Source organism: Xiphophorus maculatus, chromosome 11 (genome assembly GCF_002775205.1).
Source record: "Xiphophorus maculatus strain JP 163 A chromosome 11, X_maculatus-5.0-male, whole genome shotgun sequence".
Lineage (NCBI taxonomy): Eukaryota > Metazoa > Chordata > Actinopteri > Cyprinodontiformes > Poeciliidae > Xiphophorus > Xiphophorus maculatus.
This window is the reverse complement of record NC_036453.1, coordinates 12326527-12349166: the sequence shown is the minus strand read 5'-3', so window position 1 is coordinate 12349166 and position 22640 is coordinate 12326527. Positions and strand designations below refer to the sequence as shown.

General features: G+C 38.8%; 1 protein-coding gene across 2 annotated transcripts; it reads left to right on the top strand.

Annotated features, from left to right (window-relative positions):
* The first annotated feature begins 1217 nt into the window (after window positions 1-1217).
* On the top strand, window positions 1218-20378 carry rabep1 (rabaptin, RAB GTPase binding effector protein 1). Of its 2 annotated transcripts, XM_014472608.2 has the most exons (19): window positions 1218-1363; window positions 5157-5285; window positions 5649-5852; window positions 6177-6337; window positions 6728-6847; window positions 7314-7449; window positions 7774-7952; window positions 10310-10417; window positions 12085-12546; window positions 13132-13236; window positions 13402-13518; window positions 14914-15012; window positions 16061-16201; window positions 16971-17160; window positions 17279-17290; window positions 18567-18622; window positions 18774-18872; window positions 19022-19138; window positions 19314-20378. In XM_014472608.2, exons 1-19 carry the CDS (start codon window positions 1318-1320, stop codon window positions 19413-19415), a joined length of 2583 nt encoding a protein of 860 aa, XP_014328094.1. In that variant the 5' UTR covers window positions 1218-1317; the 3' UTR covers window positions 19416-20378. The 2 variants fall into 2 exon arrangements, with proteins under 2 accessions (XP_014328094.1, XP_023198416.1); XM_023342648.1 differs by lacking the exon at window positions 17279-17290.
* The last annotated feature ends 2262 nt before the right edge of the window (window positions 20379-22640 follow it).

Sequence of the window (22640 nt, the reverse complement as noted above, 5' to 3'; positions counted from 1 at the left end):
CCACCTCTGCTTGCAGGCCAAATTTGCTGCATTCCAGTGTTGTGGTTAGGGGCCACAAAACAAAGTGTGGACACCACAGATTTGTATTGGAAATTCAGAGGTTTACATACATTTGGTCAATATCTGGGATAACTGGGTCAAATATTTTGGGTTTCCTTCCACAAATGTCTGAAAGATTAACTGACACATTTGAAAAAGAGTCACACCTGTACATGCATTTTAATGTCCCACATGGAGTTCACTGCTTTCTGGTTTAAAACAATGGGAAAGTCAAAAGAAGCCAAGATACCAGGAAGAGGAGTGACAGGCCATCGAGGCATGTAGATTTACACAAATATAAAAATATACAGAAGATGTGTAAGCATAATATGTCATAAGTATCATGGACACCTTTTTTTCACATGTAGTGAATCACAGAATAAGAAATTCAAAAAAATTATGACACATTGGTTTACAGCATTAAATTGAGGGCAAAACTAATCTTAGAAAATGAAATGACCAAAAATGCTACAATAACCCTTTACGACAACAACAACAACAATAATAATAATAATAATAATAATAATAATAATAATAATAATAATAATAAGAATAAGAATAAGAATAAGAATAAGAATAAGAATAATAATAATAATTTGCACATCATAAACATTATTACTATTGGTATTATTATTATTATTAGTGTTATTATTTTTGTGGTTTATTTGAGAGGTGAAATCTAATACAATTTTGGTTTCTCATTGATTGTACTGACCTATTTTTATTAACAAATATTAATTTTGACACAAACATTTGCAAAATTATTATGAAATTAAAATGTTGTGCTTTATTAGAAACTATTTTGTTTTTGGACACTATTTTGAGAATTGGCAACATGCCACTCACAACATGGCGGACGAGATGACGTATCGTTTCTACGGCATAGAGAAGCGTGCAGCCCGCGGGGTGTGTACTTCTCGGTCTATGGAAAGTAAAAACATCATGATTCACAGGAAATGCTCCTGTTTCCTTCAAAACAAAGCCCTGACGCTGCAAATATTCTAAAAATGCCTATTTTACGATTATTACCGACATTTAAAAAATTGGTTGAATTTACTTTTTGTTAATTGGTCTTTTCTTAAACGTAAATATGCTAAAGTTTTTATTAAGTGTCCTCAAAGCAAAATAGATTGGTTTTATTTTGAAACTCTAACCAGAAACGCTTCCCTTCCTTCATGTCTAGCTTCACAGCGGGTTGTGATGTTAGCCTGTTTTCTTGGGCGCTCGTAGCTGTTTCCCACCTCTCTGTTAACTGTCTGAAGCGTCCCTCAGGAAACTATGGCCGAGGAGGCCGAGGGTTCCCCTCTGTCGTCCCAACATGACGGTAACTGTCCTGTGTTTGACGGCCTTCTCGGGTGGCGGGTGTAGGGGGGAGTGTTGACGGTTGACAGACCCGAAGGCAGCGGCCTCTGCATCCTTGACAACATTAGCCAGTTAGCATCATCAGTGCGACGTGTCACTGGCTCTTATTGAACATTTACTACCACCCACTGTGTGCTCTTACGAACATCACATTAACAATTTCAGTGTTACTAAACATTTAACTGACACAACAGGTGTTTTTTTTGGTCAAATTTACCAACCTATAAACCCAACAGAATAACGTTAGTTTCTCTGTACCACCACTCTCTCTAGCTGCTGTTTAGCTGTGAGCTTTATCTACTTAGACCAATTTGATCTAAATGTCGGTTCTCTTCCTGAATTTTTAGCCTGCCATACAGTTCTTGTGGGTCATATCAGCCAGATGTAAAGTTCTGAATATGTAGGATTGGACTTGCATGTGAGGCTGAGTGTATTTGTTTTGCAAGGCAGCCAACTCTTCTACGTTTGAGTAAGCAGTGGTTATGTTATCGATGTTACTAATAGTAAAGTTAATCATTGAATTTTTCATAATTTTCAGTCTTTGTTTAGCCACACTGAATTTCATAAAAGCATCCAATCCTCTACAATTGCGATCTGCAGACATTCTTTCTCAATTTTGATGCTAATGTTGCTAAACATGCCCTTAGAAATGTGTGCTAACCTCATCTAGATAACGAAAATAATGAGACAGTCATAAACAGAGCTCCATAATCAGTAGAATATCATTGCAGAATCAATATTGCATCAATAATGGACTGATTGTATGCTAAGCGCAGTAGGCAGGCTGGAGTAGCAGTTCCCTAAGATGTGGTTGCTTGTGTGCAAGTGAGAGAGGGCTTAAGATCCAAGTGAGCAGATAACCTAAATACAAAAAAATAGAAGCAAAAAAGCACATGCATTTTAAAAATTGTATAAAAGACATAGAAAAACAGGCCTGGAATTTATAAAATTGGTTAATATATTGGCTGTTGATAATGATTATGTTGCTGTTATACCAATTTTTAACTGCTTGTTTGCACAACAAGGAGACAGGGTCATGAGCTTCTTACATTTTTTGTCTTGTGGGTCAGAAGCTGGAAAGTGTTGCAGAATTTCACATACCTTGCATAAAAAGTCTGATTGCAAATATTACATTTGGTCGCTTGTTTCGAATTCCCCTGTGCTTTGTGCCCATATCTGATATAGATTTTCAGTATTTGACATTACTATTGCAATGTCAATTCTTTGTTTGTGCACAGAAACCTGGCCCAGAAAGCTGATTCTGTTATAAATGTGCCAGTCTTAGACACTTTCCTTTTCCGTAAAACTCAGTGTTTACTTGTAATGATTTCTGGTGTTTCTTTTTGCGATTCGTAATTTCCTTATTTTTTTTTCCAAAATTAAAAAGTAATCTCTGACTGAAACGGTTATAAGATCAACCTTAATGTCATTTTTATCTTTATTTGCCCCCGTTACAATTTTTTTTGGTTTCACATTTAAATCTTTCCAACCATCCAGCTAGTTTTGAATACAAAAAAGAAGTTTTTATGTTATAATGCAGTTCATTAAGGGATAAAGCTATTCCTATGTGAAAACGTATATGCCACTAATCTGGAAAGGATTGCCAGTTCATCACAGGTCAAGACAGAAAATCACAGGTGAAGGTAATTCAGAGAAATCTTTCAAACTAACAGTTATGTTTTTGGATTGTGGGAGGAAGCCAGAGTACCCAGAGCGAATCCACAGGAAGAACAACATGCAAACTCCACGACTGATAATTTCCAAACATGATGAGGAAGGAGAAATAGCAACACTGGTGCTGACCTTTTAAACTTCAATGCATGACTAAATATTGTGGGTTTTTTTAATACTAACAATATTTCACTGGATTAAACAGCTTTAACTAACTTTTAGTTTTAGTCACTCTGATCTACTTTAAAAGTCTTCTGTTGAGTAGACTGAAGACTGTTGGATTTTGTTGTTGGCTAGTTAATGTTTTTGTTTAAATTGGTAGTTTAAAAAAAAAAGTATTTTAGTTGCTGTTACTGCTTGGGGCAGCGGAATTTAACTTTGTGCTTCAAAACACAAGGAATCGATGTGAAAATCCCATGTTGGAGTTTGCTCAGCTATCACATGACCAGCAGAGTCGCTCTGCACCTATCTGCTGCTCGCGGCTCGTAAATGTTTCCATTTGTCTGTCTGCATGTGAGAAAGTTGCTGTCTCCCTGCTCGTCCTGCTGGTTTTAAGTGACAGGAATTAAATCAGGTATGAGCCGCTCTTGCTGTAGGAAAAACCTGTGACTGAATGTATTGTCAGGTTGGTTAGGAGAGGACACAGTCACTGCTCTAGTTTAGGACTGAAGCTAAAGCATGTCTTTTTTTTAGATGTTTTAACCTCTCATTTCGATTAATTACAAGATAAATATTTATTATTGTTTGATTTGCAGATGTGAGTCCAGTTAGGAAGACCTCAGGGGTGTAAAGTCACGATGATATGTTGCAATGAGTACATCATGGCTATACTGTACAATCTAAGGTCTTCCTGCATGTTTTCCCTAATGGAGCTCTACTGTGACTCTTTATTGAATGTCTTTATTTCTGTCATGCAAATGATCGATTAATTTCATTGATCCACTAAAGGTTAATTGATTAGCATTTTCTCCAAAACCCTAGCCTTGTTTTGTATCAAGGTCTTTCTTTAACACAAATGGCTAAGTTTTCCATAGTATACTGAATTTTTTTTAAAAAAAGTACATCATTGTATTTTAGCATTTCTTTGAGTCTACTTTGTTAGATACTGACCGAATAAACAGAAAATTGTTACATTTAGACATATTTCTAAAATACAGCACAACAGAAACCTGAAGGGAAAAATAAAAGACGAAAAGAATAAAATATGTGAAACACTTATAGATACGAGGAGAACCGCAGACTTTTCTATCGACTCCCGTGAAGATGTGATATATCTCTACGGTGAAACTTAACAAGTTCGTCGAGTGTTTATATTTAAAAACAGAATCGGATAAAAATTTATTTTGAATCCCACGACGGACTCCGTGGACGATGTCAGTTTCCTATTGTGGGATACCGCCGCCATCTTTAATTCTGTATCAATTGGGTCCAATTAAGTATGGATGACCAGTGGCGCCCTCTGCTGGATGGCGGCCAAACTGCAACACTAAAGAAGGTCTGAGCAGGTGTTAATCGATTGGAACTCATTTTAATCTGATAAACCATTAATCGGCTATTCGATTTAACATCAGTTTGACAGCAAAGACACTAATATGGCTTTTCCCCCCGTTCAACTGTGTAAATTCAGGCTTTAAAGTGTGATGAATATTTTCAACGGTTTTGTATGCGTTTCTCTTATGAGGTTTTAGATTCTGTAAATTATGTTATTTTTTTTTGGTGTAATATAAAATCAGGATGGCAGCAAAGACAGCCATTGTCTTTATTTTGAAATTAATGGAAAATATTCTGTGGCATTTTTCACTTAAAATTTAACTGGCCCGTTTTTGCTTACAGAGCTACAGCTGCCGATTTGTTTAGCAGCTAAAAGAGAGTTTGCTATCTTATAAGAATAATTTATTTGTTTTTCTAGTTAAACAACCACATTTTCACAACTTTTTGATTTGCCGTCATGTTGGTTATGCTGTCTAAAACTCTTGTAATTAAACAGTACAAAGTTTTCCTCTGTTTTGCTCCATCCTCTGTGGTTACATGCGATCAGCAGCTGACGAACTGCTGTGTGTTTGTTTCCTTCTCTCGTCTTCCAGAGGTGCTTCAGCAGCGTGTGGCGGCTCTGGAGCAGGAGAGGGCCGAGTTCATCCGGCTCAAGCAGCAGCTGGAGGCCGAGTTCAACCAGAAGAGAGCCAAATTCAAAGAGCTGTACCTGACCAAGGAACGTAGGTATCCCAAGATAGTGAAACTAGTTTTACGTCATAAATCATTGACAAGGAAGTACCAAAGATCAGGAACTTAAAGAAGGAAGAAGTGCATTTGTCTGTTCTGAATAAGCGTTTCCAATGAAAGAGGATTAGGGCCAATAAAAAAAACAACTTGCAATTCTGATTAAATTAGTTTTAATCTTCTGAAATCAAAAGTCAGTTTTTAGTGGCTTTTTCAGTTTTTAGTAGTCACATGCATCTTCCTGAAGATGCATGTGAAGGGGAATAAAAATGTTTTTAATCCTGTTCTGTCTGTTTTAACGCCATTTGTCTTGGATTTTTGCTCATTCGTGTCTTGTCTGATCCGTCTCGTTCCCCCAGAGGAACTTAAAAGACAAACCGAGGCCCTGGAGAACTCCCAAAGCGAGCTGAGCGCCGCACAGACACAGCTGTCTCAGGCTCAGTCCGAGATCGAGACCATCAAAGCCGTGGCCACTGTGTCGGAAAACACCAAGCAGGAAGCCATCGACCAGGTCCGCAGCCAATGGCAGGAGGAGGTGGCCTCGCTGCAGGCCATCATGAAAGGTAAACTCAGCCTCTGTTGAACAGCTATAGTCCCTTTAATTGTTTGATGAATCGAGCTTGTTGATTATTTACGATTTGCGATATAGTTTTAAATACAGACACTAAAAGTGCTTGTATTGGGAAGGTGTGAATTTTGCAATCGAACTCTGATGCGGACCAAAAAAGTGAACTGTGGTTACAATGCAATATTCTTATTATAATTCTATTTTATCATTAGTTAAGAAAATAAAGGTTAAGGAAAACTTAATAACGGAACTGTTAATGTTTCTGTTGTTTCACCTTTTACATGTAAACTACATGTTCCTTTTTGTTCTCTGTCTGCAGATACAGTGTGTGAATACGAGGTCCAGTTCCACCAGCGCCTGGAGCAGGAGCGAGCCCAGTGGAACCAGTACCGAGAGGCAATGGAGCGGGAGCTGGGCGACTTGAGGCGCCGCCTCACGGAGGGACAGGAGGAGGAGAACCTGGAGGACGAAATGAAGAAGGTAGATAACAAGACCTCACTCTGAGAACCTTGGCTCCTAACAACTCTGACTAGAGGTTTATTTTAAAATTTAAAATAGAATACATAAATAGATCAAATTCTGGTTCTTTAAAAAAGTTGAAAAACTCATTAAACTCAAATTTTGAGATAAATGAGAGACTTTCTAGTAAAAAAAACTTGGTACCTTGAGGTTTTCTTGCAAAATTTTGACTTGTAGAGCTCAGAAATTTTCATGTTTTTTTTCTAGAAAATTTCTGTGATTATTCTCAAACCTTCTGAGTTTTATGGCAGAAATTTACTCCTCCTTTTTGTGTTTTCTTTCTATCTACAACAGCCCAAATACTACGTATTTGTTAGTGGTTTGAGTTTGAAAATGGGTCGCTTGTTTCAGGCTCAGGAGGATGCAGAGAAGTTGCGCTCCGTGGTGATGCCCATGGAGCAGGAGATCGCAGCGCTGAAGGCCAAGCTGAGCAGCGCCGAGGACAGGGTGAAGGAACTGGAGGCGTCCAAGGTCAGTCAGAAATATTTGGTTTTTAAATGATGGCAGTTGCAATGTTTCCTATCATTTCTTTAGATTTAGCTTACGATAGTCCTTTCTTTAAGAGAAGGACTATTCATTTCAGTTCAACTAAAAATACATTATTAATCCTAAGAAAAATTAAATATTGTTGGAAATCACATCATCTAAGTTTTATCAGAGTTGTAGATGCTTATTGCTGTGGGCAGTAAGAGTCTCAATAAGTGATGAGTATTTTTGTAATTTTTAGTGATTCAACCAAGCAAACTGGAACAATACGTCTATTTGAGAGGCTGCTGGTATCAAAGAGCCTAACATTATCATTTTTTAGGCCCAAGACCTTCAGAAAATCTTGATAATAATAGTCTGAAATCACTTTAAAAGAGTTTTGGCTTCTATTCTGGAAATCTTTCACCATTTTTGGTTTATTTATTTATTTTTGTTTGTTTGTTTTTGGCAGGTGAAGGAGCTGAATCATGTTCTGGAGGCTGAGAAGTCGTGTCGTACGGACCTGGAGATGTATGTGGCTGTGCTGAACACGCAGAAGTCTGTGCTGCAGGAAGATGCAGAGAAACTACGCAAAGAGCTCCATGATGGTTCGTTTCAGGGCTTCCAGTGGAAGCTTTTTGATTAAAAGAAAGCTTAGAAGTAGAAAATGTGTGTAGTAGATTCGTTAAATAGAAAATTTGAGACTGACGAGTATGCCTGCTAACATGTTAGCTCGTTCCTTTTTGGATTTTGGAGAATTGTTTTAGATTTTTGTGGCCGGAAAAGTCTCTAGAGACCAGGTTATACATATGCAGCAACATAGGCAGGTACATTTCTCATGATTGATGGTGTTTCTCTTTAACATGCGAAACTCTATGAATATGGTTGAGGTTGAAGGTGCTGCTGATTGTAATCTCCTCTGCGTCTCACAGTGTGTCACAAACTGGAGTTGGAGCGGCAGCAGCACAACCAGCTGAAGCAGACGTGGCAGCGGGCCAACGACCAGTTCCTGGAGTCCCAGCGCCTCCTGATGAGGGACATGCAGAGAATAGAGAGCGTGCTGTCCTCCGAACAGCTCCGCCAGGTGGAGGAGATGAAGAAGAAGGACCAGGTACAGCAGCGGTCACTCATCGCTTTGCTGTAGAAGTTTCAGCTTTCACTTGAGCTCAGTTTGATGGATGGTTTACTTTTGTTTTCCCAAATGAGGTTGGAAGTTGTAAATGACGAAAAAATGCTCCTCGATAAACACGTGAAACACGACGTCACATGCGCAAGATCCCGCCCCCAGCTCCATGCTGAAGGTTAAAACGCTGCTCACTGACTACCATTGGTTTTAGCTGTCAAGTTGCCAACATAGCACGCTAAATGTTATATGTACTCATGATGTATAAAAGAAAAAGGGATGCAGGGCGTTGCTACTAATTGTCAGTATTATGACAACTAGATAACAAGGTTCAAGGGTATCCCATTTCACAGATGAGTGAAAAGTTTTAATAAAAATAAAATGACGTGGGAGAGGGAAGTAGGTCAGTTATGCTAGCTTGACTTTGACAATCTTAATATGTATCTGCTGTGGAATTTGGTGTTTTGGTTCAGTTAAAATAAAGGGGGAGTCACAATCCAACTCCTTGGTAGTTCATCAATAGAGCAGGGGTTTAAATTAGCTAATCAACCACTGCTGATCACTTATTAATAATCCGACTGTACCATCCTGACATGCTAACAGCTCAGTATCCGGGCAGCAGAGATTATATTTAACATTAACACATCCTGGATGAAACCACCAGTTGCTGGCAAGCTCTGCTAATCCACCTCATTTACTTTTGCCACTCTTCTTTAAATCCCTATCCACGGTTCATAAAGCCTCTTTTCTAACTCCTCTGGGATTTTGGGGTCATGGTTCAGGTGTTATGTGAGTTTTTGAAATGCTAATCAGCTGCTCCCAGTTGAGTGTAATCTTGTTGCCATGGTTACACATCATAAAAAATCTTCCAAAAATGAATGAATAAGAGCAAAAATCCTTCGAGCTGCACAGCATCTAAAACTAGAGGAAACAATTGTCCAAACATCCAACAATTCAAACAAAAAATGATGGAGAAAAAAGTCTGGAAAAGAACAAATCAGAACTAATAGAACTGCTCCAACATGATGCCACCATTCTCAGTTTCTTTTCTGCAAATAAATTGGCAGCTTTTTTCCTGTAATTAAAATCTTGGATGTTCTTTTTTATTATTGAGAAGATTGAGAAAAATGTCGCAATAAATGTTTGAGATTTATTTAGTAAGTGCTTTCATCCTGAGTATTTTGGCCCGCGTTGCGAAATGTTTGGAGACTCTGGGCGCTAATTACGTTAAAACTACCACTGCTGGAAACTGACTCAGGAAAAATCAAGGGAATTTTGACCTGAAAAAAATGTTGAGGGAACAATGAGTTTGGGTGGTTTTTCCATAAGGAAAGCTTTACGGTCACTGTAATCCAAGTAGAGAGGAATCAAACCAGCTGCACTGTGAGTGGAGGGATGAACTGGATCCATCTAACCTACAGCTTCCGGGCCTAAAAGGATTTTCTTCTCGTGTTCTGATACCAGCAGACACGGTGCTGCGTTTGGGAACATGCAACAGCCTCATGACCTCCATGCTAAACACATGAGGCCATCAGGCTGTTTTGTGTAGAAGTCGAGGTCTTCCTGTTCATTTATTTGCTGTTTTGATTCTCAGTTGGAGGTCATTTAAGACATATTTTGTCGTCTTTCAATAATACTGTATTTTTTTCCAAAGTCAGGTTTGATGTTTTTTGATAGCCATCACTGTCTACAAAAACTCTTTGAAGAATTTGAATTAATATAAGTTACAACAACATTTAATTTCTCATTGGGATCACTAAAGTAGTTTTGCATTTGAATATTTATTAGTGTTGCATTAATTTTTTTGTCAAGTTAATTATAGGGTGTGTAATTAATGAATCACAATTAATCACATTTTAATCAAAAACATTTTAGGACTTAACTGATTAATCAGATTAATTGTGATTAATCGATTAGTAAAACAATTGTCAACTAGTTTAGTAATCGATCAGTTGCTAACTGGAGTATACAGACTCAAAAAAAAGGCAATTGGTGAAACAATATATTCAGAACAGTCATTAAGCAAAACTATAAAAAAATTTCTACATTTTACATTAAAGATAAAAACACCTAGTTCCATCAACTCTTAAAAAATGAAATACACTTTGTAAATTTTTTATCCAATGGAAAGAGGAGGATTGTGAGAACAATATGCATTATCTAGTAACATAAACCCCTCTCAGCATCTCTTAATGTTGTTATCTTTGATAGCAGAATTTGTCCAGGCTGATGATCAGATCAGATTATACTGGTCTATCTAATAAAGGCACCACTTAGTGAGATTATTGCTGGGAGGGCCAGGAAAATGGGACAAATTCTGATTAAGATCTGTCTTTTTTTCCCAGGAGGAGGATGAGAAGGAGAGGCTGAGTCTGGTGAAGGACCTGCAGGAGGACGATGGAGGAGACAACACTGAGCCTCTGGAGGACTTCCTGGGGCTGAGCGTTGAGGAGGTACGTCATGTCATCTGATCCGTCCCCCCGAGACGCACAGCAGCTCGTCTTGGTGTTGCCTCTTGTTCTGTTCCCTGGTGGAAACGTGAGCTTCTTCACCTTCACGCTCTGACCTCACGTGTTTGGTTCCTCACTGGTTTAAACTGGAAACGTCTTTTTACGATTCTTTGTCTCCATCACTGGTTTTATATAAATATGGATCAAAAGTGGAACAAATGAAAGGAGCAAAGGAAAAAAATGGGATGTTTTTAATTACACAAACACAAAAGAGAATAAACATTGTGAATTACGTTCAGATTATAAATATATAAGACATCTGGGAAATTTTACATGTCTTTAATAATTAGTTTTCTGTTGTCATTGTTCTAATTAGTTGAAACTTTGGTTTAAAACTATAAAACTTTCTTTTAATGGTTAACCTCTGGCTCTATGTCAGCGGTTTAATACTTTGGTTTCGCAAGATTGTTTGAAGTTCTCAAAGTCTTACTGTGACCAATTGCAACATTAGTACCTATTTTGTTGCATCTGTGGTCACTTCTGCCTAATTTCTCAGCATAAAGGGTGACTCTGCAGCAACTGTGGAGCAACCACAGCGCTACTCTGGTAGGATGTGCACAAACCAAGAAAGAAAATTGGTCTTAGTAACGGTTCTGCAGAGGAAGTGAAAGTCATTGTGACTCCCAGAGAGTTTGAAGAAGGGCAACAGCACTGCAAAATAAGTTCAATTCTTCAGCTACTGCATGTAACAATGAACTTATGCTGTAAATAACTACAGCATTAACTTCCTGAAGCTGCATTTTCAGGAAGAAAATGCAGCTTCTTCCTGAAGCTGCATTTTTGTTTTTCAGATTTTTTGCGGGGCAGTAGTTTATAGTTCTAGGTAACTTATTAATCGACACTGTATCACAGTGGGAAATGCTACTCAAGTCTGCTTTCAGATATTTATGGAGTGCTAAAAGGGACAAAATGAAATAAATAAATTTAATTTCAAAATAAATTCATTTAAATACAAAATGATTTCATGGTTAATCTGTAGACAGAAATTATGCAAAACTCAAGTTTTGCATGTTTTTATTCTTCCATTTGAGTTTCTACTGTTTCTAAAAAAACATCCCAAATGCTAAAAACACAAACACTGTTTTTTGGCGATAAGTTTAGTTTTTGTGGTGTTTGGAAGATGAGCCGTTTCAAAAACCTCCAGATTATTAAGTCATAATCGAGGCCACTGTGTTTTATCTAGCAATCCAAACTGAGCTCCAGCACATTTGGTCAGCGGGTTTTACCGCTGTACAATGGCTGATGGAAAAGACAAGTGTTTTGTTGTTGATTTACCATCCAGAAACCACTTGCTGCATTGTTGTTGGTTCTGCAGAAGGCGACACTTCTGATTTTCAAAGATGTACGGTTGTATAATTGCGCATCTGTTGGCAGCCATTTCCACCTGCGAGTGTAAACGTTGACTTGGGGGGCATTGCTAGCAGCAGTTTAGTTGGATTTAAAGTGCTCATTCTTGGTGTCACACTGTTCCTATTTAAGTTCAGTAGCACTTAAAAAGGTTCCCTAAAAAATATTTTCTCTGACTTTGCTTTAAAAACTCGGCTGTTTTTTTATTTAAACTACAAATTTTTCTTTCCTCTAAACTCTTATTTCTTTGTTTTCTCTGTCAGCCTCCGACCAACCACAGCGCTCATGGATCCATACACTCCTTAGACACTGACATCGTTGCCGGCGGCCCTTCGGACCCCTACAAGGACAACCTGCGGAGGGTCCAGTCGACCGACAGCCTCGGGTCCTCGCTGTCTTCACAGCAGGGACTCGGCGGACACAACCACAAGGCCAAGTCGGCCAGCAACCTGGATGAATCGGACTTTGGGCCCCTGGTGGGGGCCGACTGCGGCGTGACAGACAGTAGTTTTGGTGAGACCTCGTCCATCGGCTCCATCAAGCTGACGGCGGGTCACTTCCTGCTGACTAAGGACCAGGAGAAAGCGATAAAAGCCATGACGCCGGAGCAGGAGGAGACGGCGTCGCTGCTGTCCAGCATCTCCCACGCTCCGGACACCGCCTACTTACCGCCGTCCGGCTACCGACTCGTCAGCGACACCGAGTGGAACCTGCTGCAGCAAGAGGTGAACAGATTGGTTTTCTGTGCTTTAAGTTCCCAGTTTACTTCCTACCAGTACAGTGAACCCTCTCTTATTTGCGACTCCGCATTCATTCCTGTTTTGGAACATAATCCCAAATTATATGGAATGATAATTACTAAACCTTTGATATTTCATGGAATCTCAACAAAAGTAGTTTTGTTCAGTTTTATGTATTTTTTCCAATATAAACTTCAAAAAAAGATAAATATTCAGTTTTTTGTTTTCTCAGAAAAATATTAGGAGTGATTAAAAAATAGATTCATAGCTCTTGGGACTTTTTGGTGTCATAATGTTCCAAATTATTGGTAGAAACTCATCTATTTGCCTTTTTTCTGTTTGTTTTTTTGCAAAGCATGTTGAAAATATATATATAAAACAATGCATCTTTGGAAGCATAATATTTATGCTGAAGGGGACGGGGTCAAATTGTAAAAGAAAAGATACTTTTGTTACATAAAAGATGAGAAGGCTCAGAATGTAGCCTGGAGGAACTCCAGATGTACTGAGTGCTGATCTGGACTGATGATCATTCATGAACATTTTGTTGCCACGTTTTTGTTGAACCAGGTAAAAAACGCTGGCAGGAAGCTCGGCCGACGCTGCGACATGTGCTCCAACTATGAGAAGCAGCTGCAGGCCATTCAAGGGCAGGAGGCCGAAACACGAGACCAGGTACGCTTCTCTGCTTTCACAAAGACAATCCAGATTTATTTCTGTCTTTTTATGAAATTATCATATTTTGCGACTTAATTTATTGTTTATTTTGAAGAAGCATTGGTGTAATTCAACTTAAATGTGTTGGAGAAGTCTCCATAGTTTGAGTGTTTTTTCTTGCAGGTGAAGAAGCTGCAGGCCATGCTGCGTCAGGCTAACGATCAGCTGGAGAGGACGATGACGGAGAAACAGAGTCTAGAAGAATCAGTAAAAATAGGAAACGAGGAAACTGATGCTAAGGTATGTATCCTATAAATCTAATGAAACGATGAATCTAATGAAACGATTAATTGTAATGAATCGATTATTGAAATAATCTCACCTACGTAGAATTTGATTGAAAACAAATAAATCTGTTTTATCTTGAAGGGTGGAAAAACGCTATTAGTCCAACAGGCCTTGTAGGAATTTTCCTAACATTTGTACGACTAAATCAATTAGTTAAAGTCTTAGTTGGCAGATAAGCAAATAAGGACAAAAAGTTATTCGTAATGAGAATGTGTCAAAACACTTCACAGCCTTATCTCTGAGGAAAATGCAAGACATCTTGAATAACCTTTCTCACATCAGAGAGCTGTTGGTGTCACAGAGGGAAGAAAGCAGCTTTAAAACAGGATGAGAGCAGCTGATATTATCTGCATTTCTTGCTAATAACCCCCGAGAACCACCAACATGCCGACTGGTTGTCTGTGACGAAGGATTTTACAGATTCTGCTTTGTTTCGAGTTCATCTCCAACATCAAAAACATTCTGTTACTGCTCTCTCTGATGTGGAAATAGAAATCAAGTAGATAAGAATCTGCAGACGTATCTGCATTGCAACATTGTACTGCAAAAAATAACCAAACCAAAGACTTTACTATAGCATGTGTGTTTTGTCAGTTTGTAAGTGAGAAGTTAATTTAAGATGGGTGATAGAGATGTGGCCAGCCACGAACCTCTGGCTCATATTCTCAGGTTTCTGCTGTGCAAAGATCACAATCTGATGACTGCAGTTTATGAAGAAGCATTAATTTCAAGGGAATTCCTATTCATTTTTGCATCTTATCTTTATCAGTTGTTTTCAAGGTTATAGCTGATGATAGACGTGTTCATTTTCATAATGGATAAATGGATAAATATGTAACAAAGCAAACATGACAGCTGAACGTTGTCGAAGCGTTGTGCCTCAGTGCATATCCAACACAAAAGTACTGAGAGCAAAGATTTATGTGGTGGTTTATCTGGAGAGGAGCAGGAAGTGAGGTGAAATGCTGTCCCAGAGCACTAACCTGGAGACTTATTGGTCTGGCACCCTACCCATGTATTTAAAAGTTCTTTTTTCCAACTCATTCAGCCTGTATTTCAGTGCAGGTGAACTACACCTGGGGTAAAGAGTGCCAACTAAGAGTTGTCCTATTGGCAGATTTCTCCAAGAAAACCGTTTGTGTTCATTTTACAACAATAATCCACCGACACTGTGATCCACAGTGTCCATTATCATGTAGTTAGTCCTGTTTTTAAGTGAGATGTAACGACAGAGCCTTTTTTATTGCCAAAACTGTGCCAGCTATTCTTTATGTTTCATAACCTCTCTATTTATAGATTTTATGAGTCTAAATTAGCAGTCTCTTGTGTTTGGATTTCTCTTCACAGGTGTCTGCCCTCATGCAGAGAGTCCAGGAATCAGAAGCGCTGCTCGGCACACTGCAGCAGGCCTTCAGTGAGGCTAAGAGGAACACACAGGAGCAGATGGTGAGCAGCGTGTTCAGCTGTTAACGCCACACCGCCTGTCCCCGCCTGATGGCTTTACTATCAGCATATAAAAGATGACAGCCAGCCTGAAAAGCTTCATCAGTTTGTCTTTGTTGATCATTTGCAGCCAAACTAAGCGGCAGCTTGTGTCTCCTGTCTGCTGTCTTTATTACTCCACTTAATCACTGCTTTTCACAACCAACCGATAACAAGACGAGGCTAATGGGTTTAGGATACGCTGATTGGACTTTATTTTTAAGATTTTTTTTTTTTTCTTCAAAAAAGTTTTCAAACAATAAAAGGAGGGCCTATTAGAGAATAAAATGGGAAATTATATTTACTAATACTATATAAAGTGGGAGTGACAAAAAAAAAAAAAACACTTTCCACAACAACAAAAAACTCAAAACAGAAAATACTTGGTTGATATGAGTCACGAAAACATTTAGTTTTCTTTTGCGATATTAAAAGTATGTATGAATTCTAGTATCTTCAAAGAGTGACTGTGAATGGTGAAGCTGTGGGCAGGCAGGGTCTCCACTAGCAGTCAGTCTTGCAACAAATTGAAGCTTCTGACTGAAGACTGTTGTTGTATGGCAGTCTCGTTGGTGTCATAACACGCTAACAGCTCAATTAGACAATAACATTTAAATCTCTTTTTAACTGTGAATAAAGAGATGTTGGAGTAGGGGATGTGATCCTTACCCACTATGATCGTCGAAAGATGGTTTGAACTTCCTCCTCCTCTCTCTGCCTTTTAAGCTCTTCTGGGATTGGTGAGCTTTAGAGAGACTATTCAACTACTCCAAGTTGTTAAAAAAAAAAAACAACAAAAAAAAGCAACCCAACTTTGTTGCCATGGTTACGGAAATAAAATAAAGTTAGAGCAAAAATCATTCCTCCTGAATAGCTGGAAAATCTTTTGCTGTTGATGATGCTTAAGCCTAAAGATATGAGTTTAAATCACACACCGTAAATGAAAGCCAACACCCTGGAGGAAATGATGATCCAGCAGATGTGAAGAATATTCTTTTTTTTTTCTTTTTAGGCGGTTCTGTTGAAGTCGAGGGAGCAGGTGGCGGATGAGCTAAGCCGACTACAGAGAGACAACGAGAGCCTGCAGGGTAAACACCGACTGCATCTAGAACTGCAGCAGCAGGAAGACTTCCAGATGCCCGACACTGTGCAGGTACGCCTTCAATGCACCTCACAACAGACTAAATCTGATTTAGTTAATAGTTTAATTGCCTAACATGAAACGACTGCATTCCTTCGGTGAACGCTCGATCATTTGTAGCAACGGCTGGATCTGCAGCTAAAAAAATACTTTTAACATCAAACCTTTCTACTTGACTTATCAACACAGTGTAGGGTTGATCTAATGATTAGTTTATATTAACTGATTAATAATTGGATAGCAAAAGGTGATTAATAGATTTTTTTTTACAGAATTTGAACCAGATGAAGCTAAAACTATTCCACTTGAGTAGTTTTGGGCAGGATTTATTTACAAAGAAGTTTTTTTAAAATCCCATATGCCAAATTTATATTTTTTGTACAGTTTTGGCTGTGAATATGTTGTTTTTTTTTTTTTTTTAGCAAATGGCTTTTTTGAGTCTGAACTCTCAATACATTTAACGATTAATTGATTACTAAATTAGTTGGCAACTATTTCATCAAACGATTAATCACAAATAATCCAATTAATTGTTTCAGCCCGTTTCTCCTACAATATAAAAAAAGAACACAGGTAAAAAGGCGTAGATGTTCCAGTCTGAATTTCTGCTCATGTCCTGGAAATAAATGATTTAACAAATACAAATGTAGGAAATATAATAAAAGATACAACTGCATTGTTGAAACATGTGAAAAATAAATGTGAAGCAACTAGTTCAACCCAAACTTCTCATTTTGAGATTAGAAGCAGTTAAATAGTTCTCAACTGGATTGTTCTGCAGGATCTGCAGGGCCTGGTGCTGCAGTACCGGGACGACGTTGTGGCGCTGCGGACGGCGGCTGATCACGTGGAGGAGAAGCTAAAAGCTGAGATCCTGTTCTTGAAGGAGCAGATCCAGGCGGAGCAGTGTCTGAAGGAGAACCTGGAAGACACCCTGCAGCTGGAGATCGAGGGCTGCAAGGAGGAGATAGGTGAGAATCTGTAGCGTTAACATCAGGCATCCTGCTGTTTTCTGGGCATTTATTTTTAAAAACTCTCCTCTGTTTCTGCTTCTTTTTTTTTTTACCTCCACTGATCATTGTATTACAGACATCTTGGAAGGTATGAAAAGGCTAAACTTAACAGCTTGCGTGTGTTAGCAGCACACAGTTTCTTGCAAAATTATTCACAGCCTTTGTACTTTTTCACATTTTGTGTATTTTATATGAAAGGTTAGAATAAAGCAGACATAATAGACTCAATTTACTGCAGTTGATTTTTATAATTAGGGATTCCTAAAAGTGAAGTCAGGTTGAATTCAAATGCATACAATACTTTTTGATTTTTAAATATTTAAGCAATAAATTCTTTAATTTCGTGACGCATTCATGCACTCTTGTCTGGGTTTCTCACATGAAGTCTGCCGTTTCAATGTGACGACAGGACGTGGGAAAGTTCGATGGGTGTGAAAACGTTTTGCAAGGCACTGTAGTTATCAGATTGAGCATAGCAGGCTTCAATGCAACGAGCCTTTTGTGTCCTCTGCTGTGAGAAAGTTCACCTCACTGTGTGTTTGACACTTGTAAAGGTTTGTTTTATGGTACCATGTAGATGTCTTAAACCCTCCCCTCATTTCTTGGTAATTTTATATTAACACAGAATTACTAAAACAAATTTGATCAGGAGTTCTGCAGGCTTTCTGGATAAAGCTCTGTTTTTTTCTGCTCTTTTTCTTCAGATTTATGATAATAATGTCATTTATTTTAATTAAATAAGCGAGGGATGATTTAAGACTTTTGCACAGAACTGTAGCTTTAGATGTGACTTTTTGTATTTCATGTTAAGTAGCAAATGTGCATGTCCAAAAGTGGGATTTAATAGTATTTCAGGGTATTTTATGTTTTTACATTGATCAACAACAAAGATCCTTAAATTCAGGAAAATGACTTCATCTGTTTGTTTGTTTTTTTTTTGGCTTATGGTTCATACTATTAGATTTGAGATTAATTATTTTAGGATGGATGTATTCATTCATTCATTCACAACTTAAATGATCCAAAACATAACAAATAATTAAAACTAATAAAACCATTTTTCTGGAAACGTCTCAGGTCTCAGACCTTTTTTTGCTAAAATAAATAAGTAGGTTTATACGTTTTTAAAGCAGATTGCCTCTGTTTTCTGAGGGTCCGTCAACTTTAAACCCCAGATTGTGCTGGTGTTGTTTTTCCTGCTCATCCGGTTCTGGAGGTCCGGTCGGTCCGGTAGCGTTTAGCAGCTCGTTGTGTTTGGTCTGTTGGTGTGTTTCTAACAAGCAGAGCTCAAACTACAGCCACTTGGTTAAATAATTCATGGCTCAGAACTCCTGACTCTAATGATGCCTCTGTTTTCTCTGCAGCGTCATTCTCCAGCCTGAAGATGGAGCTAGAGAGGGTTAAAGCAGAGAAGGACAAGGTGAGGTTCCCTCAGCCTCTGTGTGTTAATGTGTTCATCTGTACATCCATCTATTTATCTGTGACGTGCGGTCAGGGGAGGTGCAGTAAGGCTGTGATTGGGCCAGTCGTGTCCTCCTGACCCTCTCATGTCATCGTGTTTGTTTTTGCAGCTGCAGAGCTGTTTAGCAGAGAAGACGGAGACACTGGACAGCGTCCAGGCCGTGAAGATGAGCCTGGAGCACCAGTTCAGAGAAGTCGCCACTGCAAAGGTTTGTGCTGCTGTTACATCCAACTCATGACATGTTGGGGTGAAAAACATGTGTTGGTAATTGAACAAACTGAATATTCTGAATGAAACTGGTGAAATATGAAGTCTTTTGTGTCTGTTTTCCATTTATACTGTGTGTGCCTACCATAGAGTGCATTAGAAAGTCAAGTTCTGGACGAGAGAGACAAAGCCCAGCGGCTGCAGACTGAGCTGGACGTTAGTGAGCAGGTCCAGAAGGACTTTGTCAAGCTTTCTCAGACGCTTCAGGTAACCAGAGATTGTTTAGTTCATGCACCGGTTTGCCTGTTAGTGAGTTTTCAGATCTCTACTCACCTCCCCCCACTTCTACATTGAATCTCACACAGTTTTCTTGAAGTGCCTTGGAACCGTGATCCAGACAGAGGTGATGAAATCAGAATCGTCGTTTGTTTTTTGTCCGCAGGTCCAGCTGGAGCGAATACGACAGGCGGAATCCCTGGATCGGATCAAAGTAATCCTGAACGACACCAACCTGACCGACATCAACCAGCTTCCAGAGACATGATGGCCTCAGACCGGAGACTGGGTTCAGTTTGGTTTCCCTCTCTGCCCCTCCCACCGACCCGCTAACGTTATTATCCGACCCGTAACCACACTGGAAGAATTTGGAACGACAGGAAATCCCGGCTGTCTGTGTACATTTCAAGCTTCGGATGGAATAATGAAGAAGAACACTACTAAAACGTGTAAATAACTTAATGTGTGACTGTGGATTGAGAGGCTGGAAGCCCCTCTCTGTGTGATGGGGGGTCGGCCTGTGTCATGTTTCTACTGTAGATACGACTGTCTGTATTAGCTCAACCAAAAACAAAGGTTTGTCGTCCTCTAATGCACTTTTCATCTCTCCGTCTCCCTCTGTGCTCAAGGCGTTTGATAATCGCTTCTTTAATCCACTCACTTGTCATTCTTTTGTCTTGTTCTCTGCCCCCCCGAAACAAATAATGAAGGATGAGAAATACTTGCACAAACTTTAACTGGGATAAAAGGATCATAATGCAACCAATAGCTTCTATTTCTTTAAGGATTTCCCGTTTTCGGTGCTCATATTGTCTAACAAAAGTGTTTCATCAATAAGAGCTTGTGTGGAACATTTTCACATCTGAATTTGTGGGCTTTAGTTTTCACCCTGACAGTCAGTAAACACTATTTAACTCCAGGAACACTTAGAGAAGAAGAAGAGAAAAAAAAAGACAGTGAGACATCAAAATAGGATGGAATGGATTTTAATTTGCTTCTGTTATGGTTTCCTTTTTTCAGGTATTTCTTGACCTGATGATCTTAATGTCTTTTTGAAGATCTTAAATGTTAGTGGGCAGAAGAAGTGGATTCTTAACGAGCTGTTTTCTCTCCTCCCCTCCTCCCTCCTCTGGCTGCTTGTCTTCACTAAACTGTCATGAAATGGTTCGTCTGTCACTACGAGAACTTCTGTTGTCTGTGAACTGATTTGAATTAAATGACCTCAAAAGTGTCAGAGTTCATTCCTATGTGGAGTAACGGGTTTCTATACATTTAGAAAAACCAGGAAAAATACAAATGTGACATTCCTTCACTTCAACCATCTGATTTATGATAATAGAGGTGAGAACTTTGGATGTGTTGATTTTGTTTTCATAAAATTAACTCAATACTCACCTGCTTACTGCAGCAAACTTACAAGTAAAAGTGTTATAATCAACGCGTAAATTAATTAGAGGTTTCTGTCCCCGGTTGGAAACTTGCGTTGTGTTTCTGGTACGCCCGTAAATCTGTTGCACAAGTGACATCCGTAAACAACAGCGGTGGAATGGATTAAAAATTTTAATTGAGTCACACCATTGGCTATGACTACTATTGAAGAGGCATTTTTTATTTTCATTATGTAATTGGAGTGTGCCGGTGCCTCTTCGTGATTGGTGGACCTGATATAGGTGTTGTAACAACGGACCACCCGTCATTGGTCCTCTGCTCATCCCGAACCCTCGTGCCTTTGCCTTTGCTTTTGACGGGCTTATTCAAACACATTTAAAGGTGAGTATGACGTCGAGGGGTTTGTAAAGGTGCATTTCCTTTCATTTTGTTCCTCCCAGCTTGACTGATATCGCCTCCCAGAGCATGGCTCGACATCACACCAGAGGTTCCAGGCCATAGACATTGTTCGCAGTACCCCTTCGTTTTAAATGTTACTTTCCATAAACAAACTTGTAACGTTGATTTTGGACACAGTGTTGCACATGTGTCTTGTGAAATAAACATGTTTCCACCAGAGCTTGCCACTGTTGCCAAGCCGCCATGTTGAAATGCAAAGTCGGAGCTGAGCCCACTTTCCCAGTGGAAAATCCAACTTCGGAAAGCATTCCAGTTGATTTTGTTTTGACTGGTAAATTGCAATTTCCCAGTTACGACTACAACTGGAACACAGGATTAATAATGGAAAAGTAATTATTAAAAAGAAAAATAAACTAAGAAAAATAAATATGAAGGTCAATTATGTATTAAAGCATTAGGTAAGATTCCCCTTTTTTAAATTATTTGGTACATGTTAAGTGTATTGACACATTTATTGGGCCATTTATATATTTTTTTGCTTTTATATTTTATTATGTCAGTTTCTATCCTCCATACCATACTTCACCAATTATCACAGTTGGCCTCGTTGATGTAATAATAACCTGTCTTCGTTGGGGGTTCAGCCATTTGGATTGGTAGTATGTTGAGTGTATGTGTCACTTTCTGAAATAATTGGCAAAATAATTTGCTTTTATACGTTTGGTATTTAGTTGTTCTTTACACTTTGAAAAGAAGCAAGAAAAACGGATATTATGTAGATCTTATTGGTTTATAATTCTTTTTTTATGAAGCGCCCAATGCCATTTATTGGCCTGTAAAAATCTTAATTCTCACATTTTCTTGTCTGATCCAGCAGGGTGGAAACATTAGATGCATCTTTCTGGGGAGAGGAGCATGACTGTGAAGTTGGCCTCTGATTCCTTGTCGAGGAAAGATATTACAAAGTTTAGCGGTCTAGCCCAAGAGAATCTGTGATGCACAGATTCACTTTAAAATGTAATATAAAGGTCCAGTTGACCCCAAAAGGTGTTCAAAGTAGGGCCCAGGGCCATTTGTGGCCCCTGAAGTGTTTTTGTGCTTCCCACAGAAATATGACATCTATGACATTTACATTACAATGGACTTAGAAAAATGTTAGATGCAACTCAAGGTGATCATCTTTTTCAACCCCTCTGTTTTCATTCTATTTTCATGGTAAATAGAACAACATGTTGGTGCAGTAAAATCTGTTTTTAATTGCTGCATTCAAGTGAAGACTAACAGATTCTGTTTTATTGATGAGAATAGACAAAATATATTTTTCTTTTCTTCAATAGAGGCTCCAATAATAAGTAAGCTATGCTATTTATTTTCTAGCTTTAGTAAATATTGACATGATAGCCCAAAGGTTTCTGAAAATACTTTACGTTTTGTTTTCAGCAGAATAAAGGTTGAACAAGCTGTGTCTATTTGACGAATGTTCGGATGTAGTTTGGACTGAAGATGATCTTAAAGTTGGGGTCACAAATACAGGGGGGGGCCATAAGTTTCCATACATGGAAAAAATAAACATCTTATATTGGACAACCGTTTTTACTGTTGTGGGACTCTGTAATCGCTACACGTCTTGGACCACTTGGTGGTTGATCTGCGACATTTCCAGTTTTCTGAAACTTGCAAATAATATTTTGCCACAGTGTCATGT